General features: G+C 36.5%; 1 protein-coding gene across 1 annotated transcript; it reads left to right on the forward strand.

Annotated features, from left to right (window-relative positions):
* Window positions 1–290: 290 nt before the first annotated feature.
* LOC127123725 (uncharacterized) lies at window positions 291–1324 on the forward strand. The gene is made up of 2 exons (XM_051053924.1): window positions 291–768; window positions 1041–1324. Exons 1-2 carry the CDS (start codon window positions 291–293, stop codon window positions 1322–1324), a joined length of 762 nt encoding a protein of 253 aa, XP_050909881.1.
* The last annotated feature ends 20388 nt before the right edge of the window (window positions 1325–21712 follow it).

A 21712-nucleotide genomic window follows, 5' to 3' on the forward strand; every position in this document is an offset into this window, starting at 1 on the left:
GCTTATAGCAATGTTAAAGTTCCTTTGTTTGAAGGAGAAAATTATGATTTTTAATGGAGACTCTATTCACCTCTTTGGATGTCTTGGAGTTCGTCCAAAACGGGTATGAAGAACTAGCACCAACAGAGGCTGAAGAATCGAATGAAAAGGTTGAAGAATCAAGCCAACAAGTTGAAGAATTGAAGAAGAAGAAGAAGAAGAAGAAGAAGAAGAAGAAGAAGAAGATCACATATGCTGGAGTTCTAAGGATGATTCAAAGAGGAGTCTCTCTATCTATTTTCCCAAGGATTATGAGAGAAAAAACATCAAAGGAAGCATGGAATATTCTACAACAAGAGTTTGAAGGAGACTCAAAGGTGAGAACTGTGAAACTTCAATCTCTTAAGAGAGACTATGAAAATGAAAGAATGAAAGAGAATGAGAGTTTGAATGAATACTTTAATAGACTCTCTGAATTGGTGAATCAAATGAAGTCACATGGAGATATAATAGATGATCGCATAATTGTTGATAAAATTCTGATTAGTTTGACAGAAAAATTTGATCCTATGATGATTGTTATAGAAGAAACTAAAGACCTATCAACTATGTCTGTTCAAGGGTTGATGGGGTCTTTGAGGTCCTACGAACAAAGGTTGTTACGACACTCTGAAAAATTAGCTAAGCGTGCCTTTCAACCTAAACTCAACATTCAACCCAACAATGGTGAAAATAAGCCCCCAATACAAAATAGAGGTGAGTCTTTTAGAGGTGACAAATTTGGAAGAGGTATGGGCAGATGAGGAAACTCATGAGGAAGAGGAAGAGGAAGAGGCGTGAATGACAGAAGATGGCATGAAAGAGCATCAAATAAATGGTGTAAAATTCGTAAGAGTAACACTCATGATGAGAAGGATTGCTGGAATAAGGGCAAACCACAATGTCACAATTGCAAGAGATTCGAGCATATTCAAAAGGATTGTCGTTTTGCCAATCAACAAAATGATTCATTTGCAGAAGGAGAAGACCATGAAGGCAATTTGTTCTTGGTTGTCAAAAAGCATTTCAAGAAGATAAAAATGTGAGGTATTTGGATAGCGGTTGTAGAAATCATATGACCGGAAAGAAAGAAGCTTTTATAAACATTAATTCTTCATTTGGCTCAAAAGTTAAATTGGGAAATGGAGAACATGTTGAAGTAAAAGGAAAAGGAAACATTGGAGTTACAACAAAGCAAGGAAGCAAAGTCATTCATGACACTCTTTATGTGTCAGAGTTGGATGAGAACTTGCTAAGCATTGAACAGCTTTTGGAGCATGGCTACTCTCTAAATTTTGAGAATTGAGAGTGCAAATTTTTTGATTCAAAGAGAAGAAATGTTGCTATTGTAAAAATGACCACCAATAGAAGCTTTCCACTTTCTCTTAATTATGAAAAAAAATCCAGCATGATGGTTAGAGAAGAAAATGACTCTTGTTTATAGCACAAGAGACTTGGGCACTTGAACTACAATACTCTCAAATTGCTTTATCAAAAGAAGATGGTGTATGGGCTGCCAATAATTGAAGAAAAATCTGGTGTGTGTGAAGGATGAATGCTTGGAAAACACCACCGCTAACCATTTCTAAAGGAAGTAGTATGGAAAGTCAAACAAGTGTTGAAACTTGTACACACAGATGTGTGTGGTCCTATGAATACTTTGTTTCATGGAAAAAATAGGTACTTAATCTTGTTTATTGATGATTTTACCCGCGTGACATGGGTATATTTTATGAGACAAAAATCTGATGTTTTTGTAATTTTTAAGAAGTTTAAAGCTTTTGTTGAGAAACAAAGTGGTAGGTTTATAAAAATGTTGAGAAGTGACAGGGGAAGGAGTACACCTCGAATGAATTTCACAATTTTTTTGAAGATGAAGGTGTTGAAAGACAACTCACTGTTGGCTATACACCTTAACAAAATGGTGTATCTGAAAGAAAGAACCAAACTGTGATGGAGACGGTGAAGTCTATGTTACTTGAGAAAGGTTTGCCTGAAACCTTTTGGCCTGAGGCTGTTAATACAGTTGTGTATTTGCTAAATAGATGTCCAACAAAAGTTGTATGGAATAAGACTCCATTTGAAGCTTGGAGTGGAAGAACACCTTCAGTTAACCACCTTAAAGTTTTTGGGTGTGTTTGCTATGCTCAAATTCCTATACAAAAGAGGAGAAAGCTGGAAGAAACAAGTGAAAGATGTGTCTTTATTGGATATAGTTCCATGTCAAAGGGCTATAGATGAAGGTAGAGAAAAACAATAAAGGGGAGGGGGGGGGGGGTTGAATTGTTTTCACTGACAATAAAAACTTTTTGAAACTCCACACACACAAAGATAAAAACAAACAACACAAAAGTTTATTCTGGTTCGCTTGAAATTCAAAGCTACTCCAGTCCACCCGGCCAAGGTGATTTTGCCTTCAATAAGGACTTAATCCAATAATCTAGAAAGATTACAAAAACGTCTAAGAGTACATCGATCTCTTAGCCCTCTCAAGTCTACAAACATCACAAGTCACTTGAGAAAAGTTACAATAACTATTTTAAGATTATAAAAAAGTGTTTAGTGCTTCTAGATAAGCAATGTGAACACAATAAGAACAATGATCAAAAATCACACTTAGAGCAACAACTCGTGTGATAACGAAAAACAAGAATTTAGTGTATGACTGGATTTTGATGTTCAGAATTCTAGTAAGATGGCTTCGTGTTTTGGTATGATGATAGTTGGGACTTTTTATAGTGCTTGGAGATGATACCGTTGAATGGAGCATTGATGCTGATATCTTGCCAATAATGGGAGTTAATGACATTAATTTTATTGTCCTTTCCATAGTAGTTTAGGAGAGTATTCAATATTATCCATATAAGATTCATACCATATTTGGAATACTTCGTTGTTAAGTTCTTGATTCTGATATGTTGGGCATGATTTAGAGTGCGCAAAATTCAGATTCTTTTCTTAGATCTTATAATCTTTAGATAGTTGTTTGTTGTGTCTTCTTCAGAAGTTCTTGACTGATGTCTGATTAGACATTCTTCTGATGTAAGGATCATCAGAGTTTTCATATGTGGGATCCTTTAGATGCAGAGTTTCAGAGTCTTCAGATGATAGATTTTGTGGACATCGTTGTCTTCAGTGTTAGAGTGAATACCTTTAACTCTAAGTCAGCTGTTCTGGACTTTTATGACGTCAGATGTTGTTTCATCAGATTTATTTTTCGTTAGAGTCCTGCACACTTACAAAATTTTATTAGGGTATCAAAATGTTTCACTCTTTGTTATCATAAAAAGTTAGAGATAAATTGCAGAACCAAAATCCTGTTCTAACAATCTCCCCCCTTTTGATGATGTCAAAACTTCAGATTGTTGATGAAATAATGATACTTCACAATAATAAATTCAGAGTTAGATATATTATGACTCCCCCTGAGATAAGCAAGCCCCCCCTAAATCTGATACTTAGAGAGTGTAGAGTTTCTTACCAGAGCCTCTTATGTTGCTTAGCTTGTTTCTCAGATGTTTAATTTGATACTTTCCTGCAAGAAAACTTAGATTGCACAATATTTTTAGAATTTTAGGATGTAAGCAGTGTATTATGAGAATCAAATATTAATTTAATCAGAAGGTTGTTTAATTATTTCTCCCCCTTTTTGTCAGTCTCAAAAAGACATAATAGAGAAAACATCTAGTGTAAAACAAAATTTCATTAGATAATCTAAGAGAAGTACAGAGAAAGGAAAACCATAGAAGCCAAAACAGTTAAAGGAGAAACACAAAACATAAAGCCTAAGGTGCCTAAGGGTTTGGTGGAAGAGGCATCCTATGAAGTAGTTGAGTCAAGAGGGTCTGAATACTGGAGTTGACAGAGTTTTGTTAATCGAGTCTGGCTCTCACAACTATTGTTCCTTATGGAGTTCTTCTAGAGTCTTGAGAACCAGCGAAGCAAGGTCAGAGTTTGAGGACTCCCTTTGAGTCATAGCAACTTCTTTTGACTTAGCAGCTTCTTCTGCAGTAACACGTGATGCTTCTTCAGCGCCAACCTTGGCTTTAGCTTTAGCTTCAGCAACAACAACCTCAACAACAACTTTTTCTTCGGCTTCCTTTCTCGCCTGCTCTTCAGCTTCCAGTCTTTCCTTTTCTTCAGCTTCCTGGCGTGCTTTCTCTTCAGCTTCTCTGGCCAGACGAGCCTCTAGCCTCTCCTCAACTTCTCTGATGTAGTTATTTCTAACTTGTTCAAAGAGGCCTTTCAGCTTGAAGATCTCAGATGTCATCCATCTGAGAAATCCGTTCCAGTGATTCCTCACTTCAGATGGATTATCACTTAGGCTGGATTGTTCAGATAGTGTTCTGAGCTTCACAACTAAAGATTATGAAAATAAAACAACCGACTCTTCCAGGGTGGGGAAGGTTGGTTCAGGTTCAGAGGATAGATTAATGGGTTTTGATGAAGTGTGAGTGGTTTCAGTGGGAGGTTCAGAGGGTTGTTTGGTTGGGTTTTTAGATGGAGGTTCAGTGGGAGATTCAGATGGAGGTTCAATGGGAGATTCAGATGGAGGTTCTATTTGAGGTTCAGATGGTGAATGCACCGAGGTTTTGGGGACAGATGAAGGTTGGTTAGATAGTGTTATGACTTGGAGTTGGGTCAATGTTGGAGATGGAAGGTCAGTGGTTTCTGGATGTTTAGAGTCAGAAGATGGGTTATAGTATGATGGTGATGAAGGAGTTGAGGAGGGAGGTGAGATGGGTTCATTCAGAAGTAAGGATTCAGATATAGGAAGTGTTGTGGTAGTAAGGTTGAATTGTTGTAGAGGGGTGAGGAAGGGTTAAAGTTGTGAGGTTCAGAGGGAGTTGGAATAGATATGGTGGGTTCAGAGGGGGTATAGGTAGAAGATGGTTGAGGTAAAAAGGAAGATATTTGATTTAAATTAGAATTTGAAGGAGTTTCATAGGGATGTGACTTACTTGAAATATAGGAGTCCAGAGGTGTAGGCGATCTGGATTATGAAGGTTCTCCCAGCTTTAGAGTCTTCTTCTTCGACTTTGTCTCAGAGGGCTCTCTCATCCTCTTCATGAAGTTGGGTGGATGTTCTGGTAGCCAATCCACTAAGAACTCTGAGATATTCACTCCTTGAGATGCCAAATCCTAGAGGTAATGGGAAATGACATCTGGAGGATCTATCTTGGAGAAAAGATAGAGACCATTAGGAATATTTCTCTGATCCTTCAGAGCTTCCCAAGATGTGTCCAAAGTTGGCATCGCTATGACTTTTTCAATGACCCCCATGCTCTTCAAATTTCTGGCATTCAGAGGCTTGCCAACATCTACAGTCACATCTTTCATCAGGTTGTAGGATATCAAATGGTCCACAACCCACTTTCGATCAAAACATCGAAGATGAGTCTCCCCAGAGGGATGTAGTTTCTGGGCTTCATGGTTCCTTGTACCCCTGACTGAGTCCCTAAGATACTTGAAGAGTAACACTGGCAGATTCAGCTTCAATCCCTTGTGAAGGCAATACAAGATGCACTTCTGATCTGTGTTGATGTAGTTAGAAGAGTTTGAAGCTGGACGATGATGGATGGTACCCATAATGATCTTCATCCAGACCCTCAGATTCTGGTGAAGTTCCTTGTTCTTGGAGGATTCTCCGTCTGAGCTCTGTTTGAAAATAGTGGGAACAATCTCCTGGGACATGTACCTTACTCTAGGGTTTATGTTATAAATCCTTCTGCCCCTAGTTTTCTCCATATTCAGAAGTTTGGCAATTGAGTTCTCTGTGATGACCATCTTGACTCCCAGAACATAGGAAATTATGCAATGATCATCGCAATCTGTGAATCTCGAGAACTCTTTGACTTTGAAGGTATAAATAGGACCATAAAGTCTCTGAAAATAATTTCCCCAACCTTATTTCTTCAGATCTTCAGTGAGATCAACTATATTTCGCTTCATGTTTTCAAAGCCCACAAGTGATTCACACAGAACCTCCAGCTTTTCAAAAGGTGTGGAAAGGTTTATGTGAGGGGGACGATCGAGGACATGGGGTTCCTTGTAAATAGTGGTTGACGTTGTAGCCATTTCAGTAGTGGTTTGTTGTGGAGCTTCAGCAAGTTGTTCATTTGCTTCCATTTGTTGAGAGTAATTATAGACCTGTTGTTGTTGAGAATCCATTTGAAGAAGATGAAGATTGTTGTTGAATGTTGATGAAGATTGAAGAATGTTGATGAACTTGAAGAATGTTGAGCACAAGAGGGTTTATGTAGGTTTGTGGGTGAAAAGTGTGAAAGTGAGAATTGTGAAAGATATATATACACAACATGTAGCATGCAAAACGATAATGTTAATAGAGAATAGGAAACACCAAAATTAATTAGTTCAGAAATCTGAGTTGATACGCTTCGGGAGAATTAATTGCAGCTAATGACGGTTGCCTAATCTCAAAAATATGCACACTGCTCGAGGAGATCTCAACAGTTTGGCTATTGAGTTCTGAGCTAGACAGTTGTCTAGAAGATCCAAGGCCACGCGTTTGAGAAACCACGTGTTGATGTTTCTGACATTAAGAATACCAAAGGGTTTCTGATTCAAAGGGATTCTAATTCAGATAACGTCTAACTGGTAGAAGTATCAGAACCAAAACCAGATGACCAACATGATTAAGTCAGAGCCTATATTATCAGATCAGAGGAGAAACACGAGTTCATACTCATTCTGGGCAATCTGCCATGTTTAAATGTTTCAGAATGAAGGAAAATCTATCTTCAACTAAGGGTTTTGTGAAGATATGAGCCCATTGATGGTTTGTATCTATGAATTTTAAACTTATTACCCCTTTCTGAACTTAGTCTTTGATAAAATGGTGTTTAATTTCAATGTGCTTCGCTCTTGAATGTAAAATAGGGTTCTTACATAAACATATGGCAGCAGTATTGTCACAAAAGATAGGGATGTTACTCTCATATATCTGAAAGTCCTCAAGCTGGTTTTTCATCCAGAGCATCTGAGTGCTGCATAGTGAAGCTGAGATGTATTCTGCTTCTGCAGTTGAGAATGCAATGGCTGATTGTCTTTTGCTAGCCCATGAGATGAGATTTCCTCCCAGAAACTGACAGTTCCAAGATGTGCTTTTATGTTTCAATATGTCTCCAGCGTAATCTACATCACAATACCCAGAAAGCCTGTACTCTGATGTTTTCTTGTACATCAGGCCCATTTTAGGTGTTCCTTTCAGATACCTTAGGATTCTCTTAACAACAGTTAAGTGAGATTCCCTTGGATCTGACTAGAATCTAGCACAGAGACAAACGCTGAATAATATATCTAGACGTGTAGCAGTCAGATAGAGAAGAGAGCATATCATACCACGATAGAGTTTCTGACAAACCTTTTGACTTACCTCTTCTTTTTCCAGAATGCAAGTGGGGTGCATATGAGTCTTAGCTGGTTTGATTTCTGACATTTTAAACTTCTTCATAATTTCTTTTATGTATTTGATTTGATATACATAGGTAGCATATGATGTTTGATTGATTTGAATTCCCAGAAAGAACTTTAGTTCTTGCATCAGACTCATTTTGAATTCATCCTGCATTAGCTCAGAAAATTCTTGAACGACAGAGAGGTTAGCAGAACCAAAAATTATGTCATCAACATATATCTGACAGATCATAAGGTCATTTCTGATATTTTTACAGAAGAGTGTAGATTCGACTTTGCCTCTGATAAAATCGTTTTCTAGAAGAAAGGAACTCAATATTTCATACCAAGCTTTGGGAGCTTGTTTAAATCATAAAGAGATTTTTTCAGTTTAAAAACATGCTCTAGACATTTTTAGTTTTCAAAACTAGGAGGCTGATGAACATACACTTCTTCAGAAATATATCCATTCAGAAACGCACTTTTGATATCAATCTGATATAGTTTGATGAAGTAATTTACAACAAAAGATACAAGTAGACGGATAGATTATAACATGGAGACTGGAGCAAAGGTTTCATTATAGTAAATACCTTCTTGTTGACTATAACCTTGTGGCACTAGTCGTGCTTTATTTCTGACCACTTCACCCTTTTTATTGAGTTTGTTTCTGTACACCCATTTGGTTCCAATCACGTGGGTTCCCTTGGGTTTTGGTACAAGATCCCAGACATCGTTCTTTGCAAATTCATCAAGTTCTTCTTTCATTGCCAGAAACCATTATTTGTCTTGAAGTGCTTCTTAACAGGATGTTGGCTCTATTAGAGATACTAGTCCCATAAGTGTTTCTTCAGAGTCTTTGAATGTTGATCTTGTTCTAACAGGTTCATTTTTGTTTCCCAAAATCAATTCAGAAACATTTTGTCCATTTCCGGGTCTTTTCTGATTTAATGTGACTTCAGGTGCTTCTGACGTTCCCTTTTCTGCTTCTTCAGATTCTTTAGCCTTTTCCTCAGAACCTGCAAGTGTTATCTCTAATTCTGCAAAATTCTCAACTAGCTTTGACTTTTCAGAGTCAAGCTTATCATCAAATCTGACATGTATTGATTCTTCCACAATTAATGTTTATGTATTATATACTCTATGGCCTTTAGAACGTTCTGGGTATCTCAACATAATACATTTTTCTACTTTAGAGTCAAACTTGTTCAAATTATCTTTAGTATTTAGGATAAAACAAGAACATCCAAAAGGATGAAAGTAAGAAATTATTGGGCTTTCTACCCTTACACAGTTCATAAGGAGTCTTCCCCAGAATAGGTCTAATAAAGATTCTATTCTGAATATAACACACTGTATTCACCGCTTCAGCCCAGAAGTGCTTATCTCCATTTGTTTCATCGATCATGGTTATGGCCATTTCTTGGAGAGTCATATTCTTCCTTTCTACAACTCCATTTTGTTTTGGAGTTCTAGGATAGGAGAAATCATGGGATATTCCATTAGAATCAAAAAGCTCTTCAAAAAGTTTGTTTTCAAATTCCCCACCATGATCACTTCTGACTCTGATGACTTTAAAGTCAAATTCATTTTGCATTTTTGAGCAGAAACTAGTAAACATAGAGTGTGACTCATTCTTGTGTCTTAGGAATTTTACCCATGTACAACGACTATAATCATCAACAACGACAAATCCATACTTCTTATCATTGACTGACGTTGTCTTAACAGGTCCAAACAAGTCAATGTGAAGAAGTTCCTGAGGTTTAGAGGTAGAAACAACATTTTTATTTTTGAAAACTGTTTTAGAAATTTTTCCCTTCTGACATTCCTCACATAGAGCATCTGAAGAGAACTTCAGCTTAGGCATGCCTCTGACTAACTCAAGTTTATTTAGCTAAGAAATCCTCCTCATGCTAATGTGACCCAAGTGTCTATGCCATACCTATTATTCTTCATTTACAGACATTAAATATTTTACATTTTGATCTTTTAGATCTGGAAGCTTAATTTTGTAAATGTTGTTCTTCCTCTTACCAGTGAAAAGAATTATGCCCTTTTTATGATTAATAGCTTTGCACATTTTTTGATTGAAGGTTATATCATAATTGTTATCACTTAATTGACTTATGGATAACAAGTTATGCATTAATCCTTCTATGTAAAGAACATCATAAATATAGGGAAGAGATCCATTACCAATCATTTCAGATCCTCTGATTCTTCCTTTCTGATTTCCTCAAAAGCCTACGAAGCCAGCTTCTTTAAGTTCCAGGCTTTGGAACATATGTTTTCTTCCCGTCATGTGTCGCGAGCATCCAGAGTCCAGGTACCATGATTGGTGTTTTAACTCAGCTGCACAAGATATCTGCAACATTACTATTTTATCTTTTGGTACCCATAATTTTTTGGGTCCTTTATGATTAGTTCTCCCAGAGTTTTTGGAAACTTTGGGTTTTCTAGCATTATTAAATCTTTATGTTTGTGCATGTGTGTAATGATAAGAAAAAAGAGATTTAGGCTTGTCCCATGCATAAGGTATTTGCTCATCTTCATCAGAGTCATATCCAATTCCTCTTTTCTTATTGTGACTAACACCATAAATCATAGAAGCCATTTTTCTTATTTCAAGCCCATTTTTAGAAATTTTTGAAACGCTTTTTCATATTTATATATGATGGTGTCAGAAGTTGGTGGAGCTTTGGAAAGAGTTTCTTCAAGTTTTAAACATTTTTTGGTTGAAAATTCATTTTCTTTTTCAAGGACAAAAATGTTTCCTTTAAGTTCAGAAACTTCTTTCTCAAGCTTATCACACTCTTCAACAATTTCTTCATGGACCCTTTTTAGGATCTTGAATTTCTATCGAAGCTTCTGATAAGAGCTTAGAGATTCTGATAAATAGGCTTCCATATCAGAGCAAGAGAGCTCAAAAAACATCTCTTCAGAGTTAGATTCTCTTTCGGATGAACTTCTAGATGTGGTAGCCATGAATACAACATTTGCCTGTTCCTCTTCAGAGTCTGATTCTGAGGCGTCAGATTCAAAGTCATCCTAGGTTTCCACGAGCCTCTTCTTAGTTTTGAAGGAGTTTTTATTGAATCCTTCTTTTCTAGGACCATCTTTTTTGAGCTTTGAACATTCATTTCTGTAGTGTCCTGGTTCTTTACATTCATAGCAGGTTACCTCTTTATTTGGTCTGCTTCTAGAAGTTGACTCTGAACGATCTCCCTTCTATCTGGGTCTTCTGAAGTTGTTATTCCTTTTCCTCCAGAGTTGTTTGAATCTTCTGGATAAAAGAGATAAATCTTCTTCATCATCAGAATCATCCTTTTCATAATCATCATTGTCTTCTTCTTCAACTTGAAAGGCTTTGTTCCTTTCTGGATTTCGTCTTTCTGATCTAGGCTTCAGAGCTACTGATTTGCTTTTCTTTTGAGGTTCATCTTTCTCTAGCTCTATCTCATGACTCCTGAGGGAGCTGATGAGTTCTTTCAGGCTTATGTTGTTTAGATCCTTGGATAAATTTAAGGTAGTAACCATAGGTCTCCATTTCTTTGGCAGACTTCTGATAATCTTTTTGACATGATCTGCAGTTGTGTATTCTTTGTCAAGAACCTTGAGTCCTACAAATAAATTTTGGAATCTAGAAAACATTACCTCTACAACTTCATCATCCTCCATTTTGAAGGCTTCATATTTTTTGGATTAAGGCCAGAGCCTTAATCTCTTTGACTTGTCTATTGCCTTCGTGAATCATCTTTAGGGATCAAATATTTATTTAGTTGTTTCCCTGTTTGTGATCTTTTCATATTCATTGTAGGATATTGCATTCAACAGAATCGTTCTGGCTTTGTGGTGATTCTTGAAGTTGCGCTTCTGATCATCACTCATTTTGTTTCTTACAATGATGATACCAGGAGCAGATACAGGTGGTTCATAACCATTTGTAACAATATCCCATAAGTCATCGTCATAGCCTAGTAAGAAGCTTTCGATTCTTTCCTTCCAATAATCAAATTTTTCTCCATCGAATACTGGAGGTTTAACGTTGTAGCTATCTCTTTCATTGGTGTTGGTCGTGATGTTTTTCTCACGCTGGATCTCTCTACACTGTTAAGTGTTTGATTTGAAAATTAATAACAGAGCCGAAGCTTTGATACCAATTGAAGTTAGAGAAAAACAAGAAAGAGGGGGTTTGAAATGTTTTCACTGACAATACAAACTTTTGGAAATGCCACACGCACAAAGATAAAAACAAACAACACAAAAGTTTATCCTGGGTCGCTTGAAATTCAAAGTTACTCCAGTCCAACCGGCCAAGGTGATTTCACCTTCAATAAGGACTTAATCCAATAATCTAGAAAGATTACAACAAACGTCTAAGAGTACATCGATCTCTTAGCCCTCTCAAGTCTACAGACTTCACAAGTCACTTGAGGAAAGTTACAACAACTATTTTAAGATTACAAGAAAGTGTTTAGTGCTTCTAGATAAGCAATATGAACACAATAAGAACAATGATCAAAAGTCACACTTAGAGAAACAACTCGTGTGATAATGAAAAACAAGAATTTAGTGTATGACTGGATTTTGATGTTCAGAATTCTTGTAAGATAGCTTCGTGTTTTGGTATGATGATATTTTGGCATTTTTATAGTGTTTGAAGATGATACCGTTGAATGGAGAATTGATGTCGATATCTTGCCAATAATGGGACTTAATGACATTAATTTTATTGTCCTTTGCATAACAGTTTAGGAGAGTATTCAATATTATCCATATAGAGATTTATACCATATATGGAATACTTCGTTGTTAAGTTCTTGATCCTGATCTGTTGGGCATGATTCAGAGTGTGCGGAATTTAGATTCTTTTCTTAGATCTTGTATTCTTCAGATAGTTGTCTGTTGTGTCTTCTTCAGAAGTTCTTGGCTGATATCTGATTATACATTCTTCTGATATAAGGATCATCAGAGTTTTCATATGTGGGATCCTTCAGATGCAGAGTTTCAGAGTCTTCAGATGATAGATTCTATGGACATCATTGTCTTCAGTGTCAGAGTGAATACCTTTAACTCTAAGTCAGTTGTTCTAGACTTTTATGATGTCAGATGTTGTTTCATTAGATTCATTTTTTGTTAGAGTCCTGCACACTTAGAGAATTTTGTTAGGGTACCAAAATGTTTCACTCTTTATTATCATCAAAACTTAGAGATAAATTGCATAACCAAAATCTTGTTCTAACAATATACTTTACAATTTGAAGACAAACAATGTGATCATTAGCTGGGATGTTGTATTTGATGACAAGGCTTCTTGTAATTAGGAAGAAGACAAAATGATGGAGAAAATAATCCTTGCAATTTTATTAGAACAGAGTCCAGCAGCTGAAAATGAGAAACCAACCCCATGTACACCAAGTTCTCCATCCTCTCCAAGTTCACCAATTTCAAGTTCATCATCTCCTAGCTCAACTCCAATTAAACTGAAGGACTTGAGTGATATTTATGCAAGGTACACCTATTTTGTTGTGGAACCATAAAATTTTGATGAAGCAATCAAAGAAGATGTTTGGAGGAATGCGATAAAAGAAGAAATAAATGCAATTGAGAAGAACAAAACATGGCAGCTAGTTGAAAAGCCAAATGACAAAGAAGATATTGGAGTAAAATGGGTGTACAAATTGAAACATAATCCATATGGTTCAATCCAAAGAGCCAACGCTAGATTAGTAGTCAAAGGCTATGCACAACAACTTGAAATTGACTATAGTGAGACTTTTGCTCTGGTTGCACGTTTGGACACTGTGAGAACAATCATTGCGTTAGCAGCTCAAAAAGGTTGGGATTTGTACCAACTTAATGTGAAGTCAGTTTTCTTGAATTGAGAATTTAAAGAAGAGGTGTATGTACAACAACGTCAAGAATTTGTGACTAAAGGCCAAGAGGAAAAAGTTTACAAGTTGAAGAAAGCTCTTTATGGATTGAAACAAGTCCCTAAAGCATGGTATAGTGAAATTGAAAACTACTTCATTCAGCAAGAATTTGAAAGAAGTCAAAGTAAGCCTACCTTGTATGTGAAACATCAAGGTAAAGATGATGTCATTCTTATTGCCTTTTATGTTAATGATTTGGTGTATACAGGTAACAACAAGAAAATGATTGAAAATTTTAAAATAGAAATGATGAAAAAATATGAGATGAGTGATCTTGGCTTGCTGCATCATTTTTTTGGTATTGAGGTTTACCAAGATGAATATGGAGTTTTTATTTGTCAAAAGAGATATGCCGAAAATATTTGGAAAAAGTTTAGCATGTATGGCTGCAAACCTGTTGATATTCCTTTAGTGGTGATTGAAAAATTAAAGAAGGAAGATGGTGGAAGATTAGTAGATGCAAACATGTAAAGAAGTTTGGTTGGAAGCTTATTTTATCTTACAGCTTCAAGGACCGATTTAATGTTTGCTTCTAGTTTACTCTCAAGATTCATGAGTAAACTAAGTCATTTACATCTCGGGACAGTAAAAAGAGTTCTAAGGTATGTCATAGGCACCATGGAGCATGGAATCAGATTTAAGAAGAATTCTAAACTTGAAGCTAAAGGCTATTGTGATAGTGATTGGGTCGGAAGTGTTAATGATATGAAGAGTACTTCAGGTTATGTATTCAACCTTGGTTTAGGTGTGATCTCTTGGTGCTCGAAGAAGCAAGATACTGTGGCACAATCTTCAGCTACAACTGAGTATGTAGCAGCTAGTTTGGCTACACAAAAATAACTTTAGTTGAGAAGAATATTATAAGATATTAGAGATAAACAAGAGGGAGGTCCACAACTTTATTGTGACAACAAATCAGCTATTGCCATGGCAAAGAATCCTTTTTTTCATAGCCATACTGGACATATTAACATAAAGTATCACTTTATTCGAAGTGTGATTGAAGAAGGAGATGTGCAGTTAGCTTTCTGCAGTTCACAAGAGCATCTTGCAAACATTTTTACTCTAGCACTACCTAGAAGAAAGTTTCAGCAACTTAGAGAAGCAATGAGAGTTAAAGAGCAACACATTAAGAGGGAGTGTTAAAATTAATGTGTTGTAACCACCACTATCTTTAGTATGAATTATGAGAGAATTGTAACCATCATATTATAATAATTATCTTTATTTAGATTTATGGTAGAGTTGTATCATTAAGATTGAGAGAACCAAAGAGTCCTCATCTTGATTACCAACTTATTATTTTCTATGTCAGTTTCCTTCAAGCCTATATAAAAGTGAGTGTGTGGTGAATTCAATAACATAAGAGTATTCAAAAAAATATATTTTCTTATTCTAAATTCTGCAACAATATAATTTATCACATACCACCTATAGAATACCACCAACAAGATAGACGATCCTAAGGACTTATCCAAAAATCACTTTCAAGAAGGGAACATAAATCTGATCCACTGATTTTTGAAACTTTACTAATTAAATTATTTGAGAAATGACATCATACACTAAAAACTCGTAGAGTAACTAGCGAATTCCAACCTTACACAACCGATTGCTCGCCAAGCTCAAGTGTTAAGATATGATATTTGTAGTCTTGTACATTTAAATGGAGGGTGTGTTCATGAAGGTGAATTTGAACTTTCAAAGTGAAAATCTATTCTAAAACACCTTCAATCCAAGATGGAAAGATAATCCTAGTTTTAGGTGGAGCAATAATGAAGGACAAGGATCAAATCAAGGTCATTAAAGAAAAGTTATTTTTAGTGAAGATAGAGATGAGAAAGAAGTTGTGTAAGACCCCAATTTTTGCCCTAAGATCCCCCATCATATCATGTCATATCATATCATTGCCTCAAGGATCATTGTGCACCTTTGCTTCTCTCCTAGTGGGTGGGCTATCTTGTGAGTGTGATTTTTGATCACCAAGCATGTATTGCATTTGTATATCATTGCTTTTCATTTGTTTACTAACCAAAAGTACAAAAATATTGTCATCTAACCTTGTTACTTGCAGATGAAGCAAACTAGGTCAAACAGTCAAATCATTCATTGAGCAATAGATGGTAGCCATTCTTGGAGAATTTGGGCACCATGATCATTCATCAAGAGTTCATATGAGTTGTGATATCATTTGGAATCAAGATCTCAAGAGAAAGAGGCTTGAAATTCATCAGAACATGGCTCAGTCAACCAAAACCCTAGCAAAGTCAACTATGGTCAACTGTGCATTTAATCAGGGATTTGAAGGTGTGAGATGGTTGGAAAGGTCTCATTCATGTCCATACAAGCCTCCTATAACATGTCAAACATCCACAGTGAAGGACTTGAGGTCAGACAAAAAGTTTCCCAAAATAGCAAGGACCTGTAATTTTCAACTGCCAAAAATGGAAAGTCCTTCTCCCCAAATTTACATGTCCAAGCAAGCTTCAAATCAAATTTTGTCCAACATGAAAGTTGAAGATCTTGCTCTTGCCTTTCCAAAAAGTCCAAGAACACTCATTTCTCATGTGTGGTTGGCAAGTTATGATCAAATCATTTTCAAGAATTTTGGAATTTCAAGGAGGCATAACTTTCAAACCATTTGGCCAAATTGAGTGATTCTTTTTTGAGCAAATCCCATTTGACATGTACTATCATGATCCATCATTACATTTCATCAAAAAGTATCACATAAAAAGGTCATTTTTCAAGTGAACCAATTAAGTTTTGGTGGGAAAAATAATGAATTTGAAAAGTACATGCAATTTTCATGCCAAATCAATTCAAATGGCTTTCAAACAGAAAATTGGGTTTGCTTAAATATGAATTACACTGTTCCATTGGTTCAAATGGAAAAAGGGGCATTTTGGCCAAATGACATAACATGAGCATCTCACTAATCCATTTCCAATTTGCTTAATCATGTTTAACAGTTGGATTAGCAGGTACTATAAGAGGCTAATCATAACAGAAATTCGGGATCCACAATCAGAATTTCAGATCCAAATCAAAAATCTCCAAAATTCTCTCAACTTTTCTCATACTTTTTTCACTTTGATTCATCAAATTTCACTGTGCTTCGTGCTTGTTCTTGTAGTGTTTATCATTGGCAGGTATAATTGGACAACTGTTGAAGGAGAATTGCGGAAGAACTTGGCTGAATCACGACTGTTGGAACCTTGTTCATCCATGGCATTTTGAAGTTTCTTCATCATCAAGCACTGCTGAGCTAAGATTCCACTTGCATTCATCCTCTACAACATCATAGGCCATCTGTTTTTGCAATTGGAGGCTTGATTCGCACGAAAACCAGAGCTGCATCTCCAAGGGGTAGGAATTCAAACCTTCCAAATCTTGAAATTAGCATGTGGTTTAGGTAGATCTTGCAACATAAAACACACTGCAGCTTGAATCGTGCGTTTTCATTAAGTACTGATGAAGAAATCTTGATTTTAAGTTTGGACACCAAAACTTCTTTTGATCGAATCTCTTACCATGCTTAGAATTAGGATAAATCAAGGTTATATTGTTGATCTATGTTGAAAGACGAATCGATCCATGTATGATTTGCCAATTTCTGTGTGAATGTGTTCTTGATGATGATGAATGCTGAAGAACACGATGAGTTCTTCAATTTTTTTTTCCAGATTGTGTTTCGATCCATTTCGCCTTGCCTTGCATGTTGTTCCGCTGTTTTTCCGCCATGCCACCAATAGCCGCGTGACACCTCACTTAATGAAACGCAGCGTTTCATTAAGTGAGCGCTGTAATTACAAAAATGCCATTCGTTCATTAAAATCCATTTTTATTCTTAAATGTTTATTTCATTTCATCATCAAACTTCAAAAAATCATAAGAACTTCATGGATGATCCAAATTGTGTGGGAATTTTTGCATTCATCTCCATTTTTCATCTAGTTTTTTATAGGTATGATAACACAAGTTGTGCACGGATGGTTTTTATTTTGGTCTAATGTCTTTGTTCATGTATGCTTTTTGCATAGGTTTTGCCATTTCATTCATGAAATCTTGATGCTTGCTCCAAAATGCTTGAAATTTTATATGCATGATCTAGACTCATTCCTGATGATTTTGGTATATGGTTTGCTAATTTTGAATTTCTGGATTGTGAGATATGATGTAATCTTTGAAGGTGTGACCATGTATGTTAAACCATGTCTTGTTCATGTTCCTGATTTTATTTTCCATGTTTATGCTATGACAATCGCCCTGGATTTTTGCATGATAATACTTATGGATGTCTAGTTTGCTTGTGATTTTTCCTGGATTTTTTGAATGCATTTTCAATTTGTTTGATAATTTTCCCTCTGTTTGGTCATTTGTGAACTTTTCTTGAGTGTTCAATTTACATGATTTGTGAAATCCTTGTGGTTTGTTGGATGACCTTGAAATTTGGCATGTGTATTGTAGACATCTTAAAGGTTGCCATGGCTTTGATCTCATTCATTTCTCCTGCTTGATTCCTGTTTTATGATTGCATGAATTTGATACATGATTTGTGGTCTTGTATGAGCTTGTATGAATATGCTTTGACTTGTTGATTTTAATTGACTGGCTTCCCTTTGTCCAAATGACATGAAATTTGGTGTGCTGCTCATTGAATGTGTTTTGTTTAAGCATGATTTTTCCTGGAATTTATTGAGCCATTTTGGTATTGATATGCTTGTGTTCATTCTGTTTACACCATTGAGTTCTCATCTTGCCTAGTTTGACATGATTTGCTTATGAAATGCAATTGATGAATAGTTTTGATATGAGACTAACTGGAGTTTGTTCTTATTTGATAAATCTTGATTTTGATCATGTTTCATGGTCTGTTTTAAATATTTTCTCCTCCTTTGACCCTAGGCTTTGGCCTAAGGGTTCACTTCTCACATTTGAGTTGTTTTTTCAGGTTAAAGAAGCAATTGCTTTAAGGAGATTAATTCAAGTTGATTGATTTTGGTTTATTTGATTATCATGAACTAACTTGGTTTGTTTTGTAGGATGCTAACTCATTTTATTTGAGTTTGTGCTTTGCACATGTGATTGATTGTGTTGACTATTGGTTCATAACTTGTCTGTTTTGACTTTGTGATTGGTATACTGATTATATTTGATTGATTTCAGGTACCATAGTTGCTTTAGTTCCTTTGAGAACTTGCTATTGCTTTGATTTGCTTAAGCATTGAGGTAGACTCTCTTGTCTCCATGTAGTCTGGAAGACCTGGCTTGTTACTTAGCCAGGCACCTGTCTGAAGTCCTCCTTAAGAGGCAATGTTTGTGATTGTTTGACTTTGTCCCCAAGCAGGAAAAGACCTCATATGAGGCAATTGGTAGATAGAAGAGATATGTAGCCTATCTCCTACTATTCTGTGAGTCACTCACCTTGCTCACACCACATGTGTTGATGCATAGTGAGTAAAAGCCCAAGATCTATCGAGTCTTTAACTTGTGGAGAGAGTTCCATCTTTCTGAACTCCCACACCTTCTGATATTCAATGCTCTCCCTGACCAGGGATAAGAGTGATGAGGCACACCCCTCATATCCTTTCATCTGCTTCACCTTGGCTCTCAATGTCAAGGTTAAGAGCGCCATTTACCCTATTCTAGTTGACTTTTTAAGTCTAACCCTTTGATTGAGCCTAATTGTTTGGTTATAGTGTGTGCTAAATGACTTTGTTTGATTGATTGCTTGTTGCATTTGTACATATTTGCTTGCTTGCCTTTGTGCACTTATCATCATTGATTGTTCATTATTGCATGATCATCATTGCATACCTTTGTGGTTTGTTTGAGTTTACCCATTGAGGACAACTGTAAGTCCACTCATTGGCCATTGTTCCTTTGATTTGGAAGGGATAGAGTGTGAGACCATCTCACTTGGTCACTCATGTCCATTGCTTAAATGCTTGTTTGTTTGTTGTATGTGAGGATGCAAGTGTAAGACCATGTTGTTGGCGTTTGTTATTCCTATGATCATCTGTTGGAGGTTAGAGTAAGCCCAGATAGATTGGCATCTGACATCCACTTTCTTGTTTGTGATTGCTTTGTGAGGATGCAATTGTAAGACCATGTTGTTGGCATTTGTACTCCCATGATCATCCTTTGGAGGTTGGTATAAGTCCAGATAGATTGGCATCCGACATCCAAGTTTTGTTTTACCTTAGGAGATTGGTGTAAACCCATTTATTGGTATCCGACATCCGCTTTTGCTTTGTGAGATTGGAGTAAGACCATTTATTGGCTTCCGGTATCATTGTTTTACTTTAGGAGATTGGTGTAAACCCATTTATTGGTATCCGGTATCCGCTTTTGTTTGTGAGATTGGTATAAGTCCATTGATGGCATCCGGTATCACCTTGCTTTCTTTGCTTGCTCATTGCTTATTCCTAAGGACACACTTGAATCATCTTCTATATGATTTCAAGAGGTGAACCTTTCTAAGAAGTTTTACATTCCATCATCCATACCCTCTTTGTCCTAAACCTTTTCACACGTTGCTTTCAAAAACTTTGACATGTTGTGCAAACATCTTCATGTCTTTTCAAATTAGAAACCTGGACCATAAGTCCTTGACTTTTCAAACTTCACATTTCATAACACTTATTTGAATCAATCTTAATCATACCTTGACCATATTTTATGAATACTCATAATCAATTAACTTCACCCATTCAAATGTTTTGTGGCCTTGTCCATTGTTAATATGTTTTCGTGCATTAGCCTTAGGTTTCAATTACCATAGTGGTTGATGTAAATCTTACCTTATCCTTAGTGAGTTGATTGTAAGTCTTCCATACTTATTATAGGGTTAACCCCTCACTAGTATGTTGAAGCCGTCCTCGCATGGTGGATTGTTGATTCGGGTTGAGTTTTCTCCCATTGGTAATGAAAAGCCTTAATGCTTGTGTTTAAAAATGAACTCACTAATTTTTGGAAATCTTTTAGCCGAACTACGGCGTTTTGATCCTTACCTTTGATGGAAGGTACGTAGGCAACGGGTTCATCCGTTCGAACACAAAAATAACTAACTTGTACATTCTTTCCTCATCATCCCATTCATGTTTGCACAATATGTCAAAACAAATAAACATTTTTATACAATAAGTGTGAAAAGGGCTCCCTAGGAGTACCTAGGACGTGATGGGTGCCTAACACCTTCCCATTGCGTAATTTACCCCTTACCCAGACTCTCTGATCTTTTATTGGTTTTCTACGTGTAAAACTTCTTAGGTTTTTGTTCGCTTTTTAACCAGTCCTTAGGATAAATAAAAGTGCGGTGGCGACTCGATTCATTGTATACTTTGCTTATGGTTTAATCGATAAATCATATAGCGACGAATACACCGCTACAGAAAAGTGGCGACTCCACTGGGGAAAACATTAGACCTTCCTCAGTGGGTTTTGCCTACTTTTCACCCTTGTTGTATGATATTCGTTTATCTGTTATTTGACATATTTTTGTACAATTTGGGATAACTGTATTGATTGTAATGTTTGAATTGCTTGATATACAATTGCTGTTTGCTTTGGTGATCTCTGTGAGATGAGTTCTATACCCGAGCTCGAGTGCACTCTAGGATAGGAGAATGGCGTAGTCTTGTTGACTGGTGTGGAGTATTCCTTAGCCAGTTGACTTGCAAGTCCATTCACTTGGTGGAGGTCATGTTGGATTAATAATGTCACACAAGTCATTTGTGGTTAGGCATTATTCATTCAATCATGTGCCTTAGAAGCCAAGGACCTTAGTTTACCAAACCCATCTTGGCCTATTTTTAGGACGTAGTGCGGAGGTCGTTCAGATGTAAGATCTAATGCGATTGTTACGCGATACTACACTCATAAGAGTCTCTCTCGAGAATATTTTTGGAATACGAGTATTCGTTTCTCCGATAATATCCGAGAGATGGGACTATGATTATGGGAACCTCTGGTAGAACATGTCCGGCAGGTTTAAACCCTAGTACACTCCCTTTGGGTGGTTCTTAACCGAGACTCCATGCTCGTGACTCTCAACAAACCCGTGATTCGTGGTTGAGTCGTTCAAACATCGTTAATATCAATGGAACTTGGGCGTTGATAAGGTGTAAACCATAATCCGCCAAAATGGATGATTGATATTAAGGATGTTAGAGCCGGTTCATGTACCGTTAATATCAATGGAACTTGGGTGTTGATAAGGTGAAAACCTAAATCCACCAAAATGGATGATTGATATTAGGGATACAATGAGCTTTCCCATGACCTTTGTTTGGTGTGACTTGCTTGATCCTTGAGTGTGATTGTTGCATTCATGCATT

Source organism: Lathyrus oleraceus, chromosome 2, assembly GCF_024323335.1.
Source record: "Lathyrus oleraceus cultivar Zhongwan6 chromosome 2, CAAS_Psat_ZW6_1.0, whole genome shotgun sequence".
In the NCBI taxonomy this organism is placed as follows: Eukaryota; Viridiplantae; Streptophyta; class Magnoliopsida; order Fabales; family Fabaceae; genus Lathyrus; species Lathyrus oleraceus.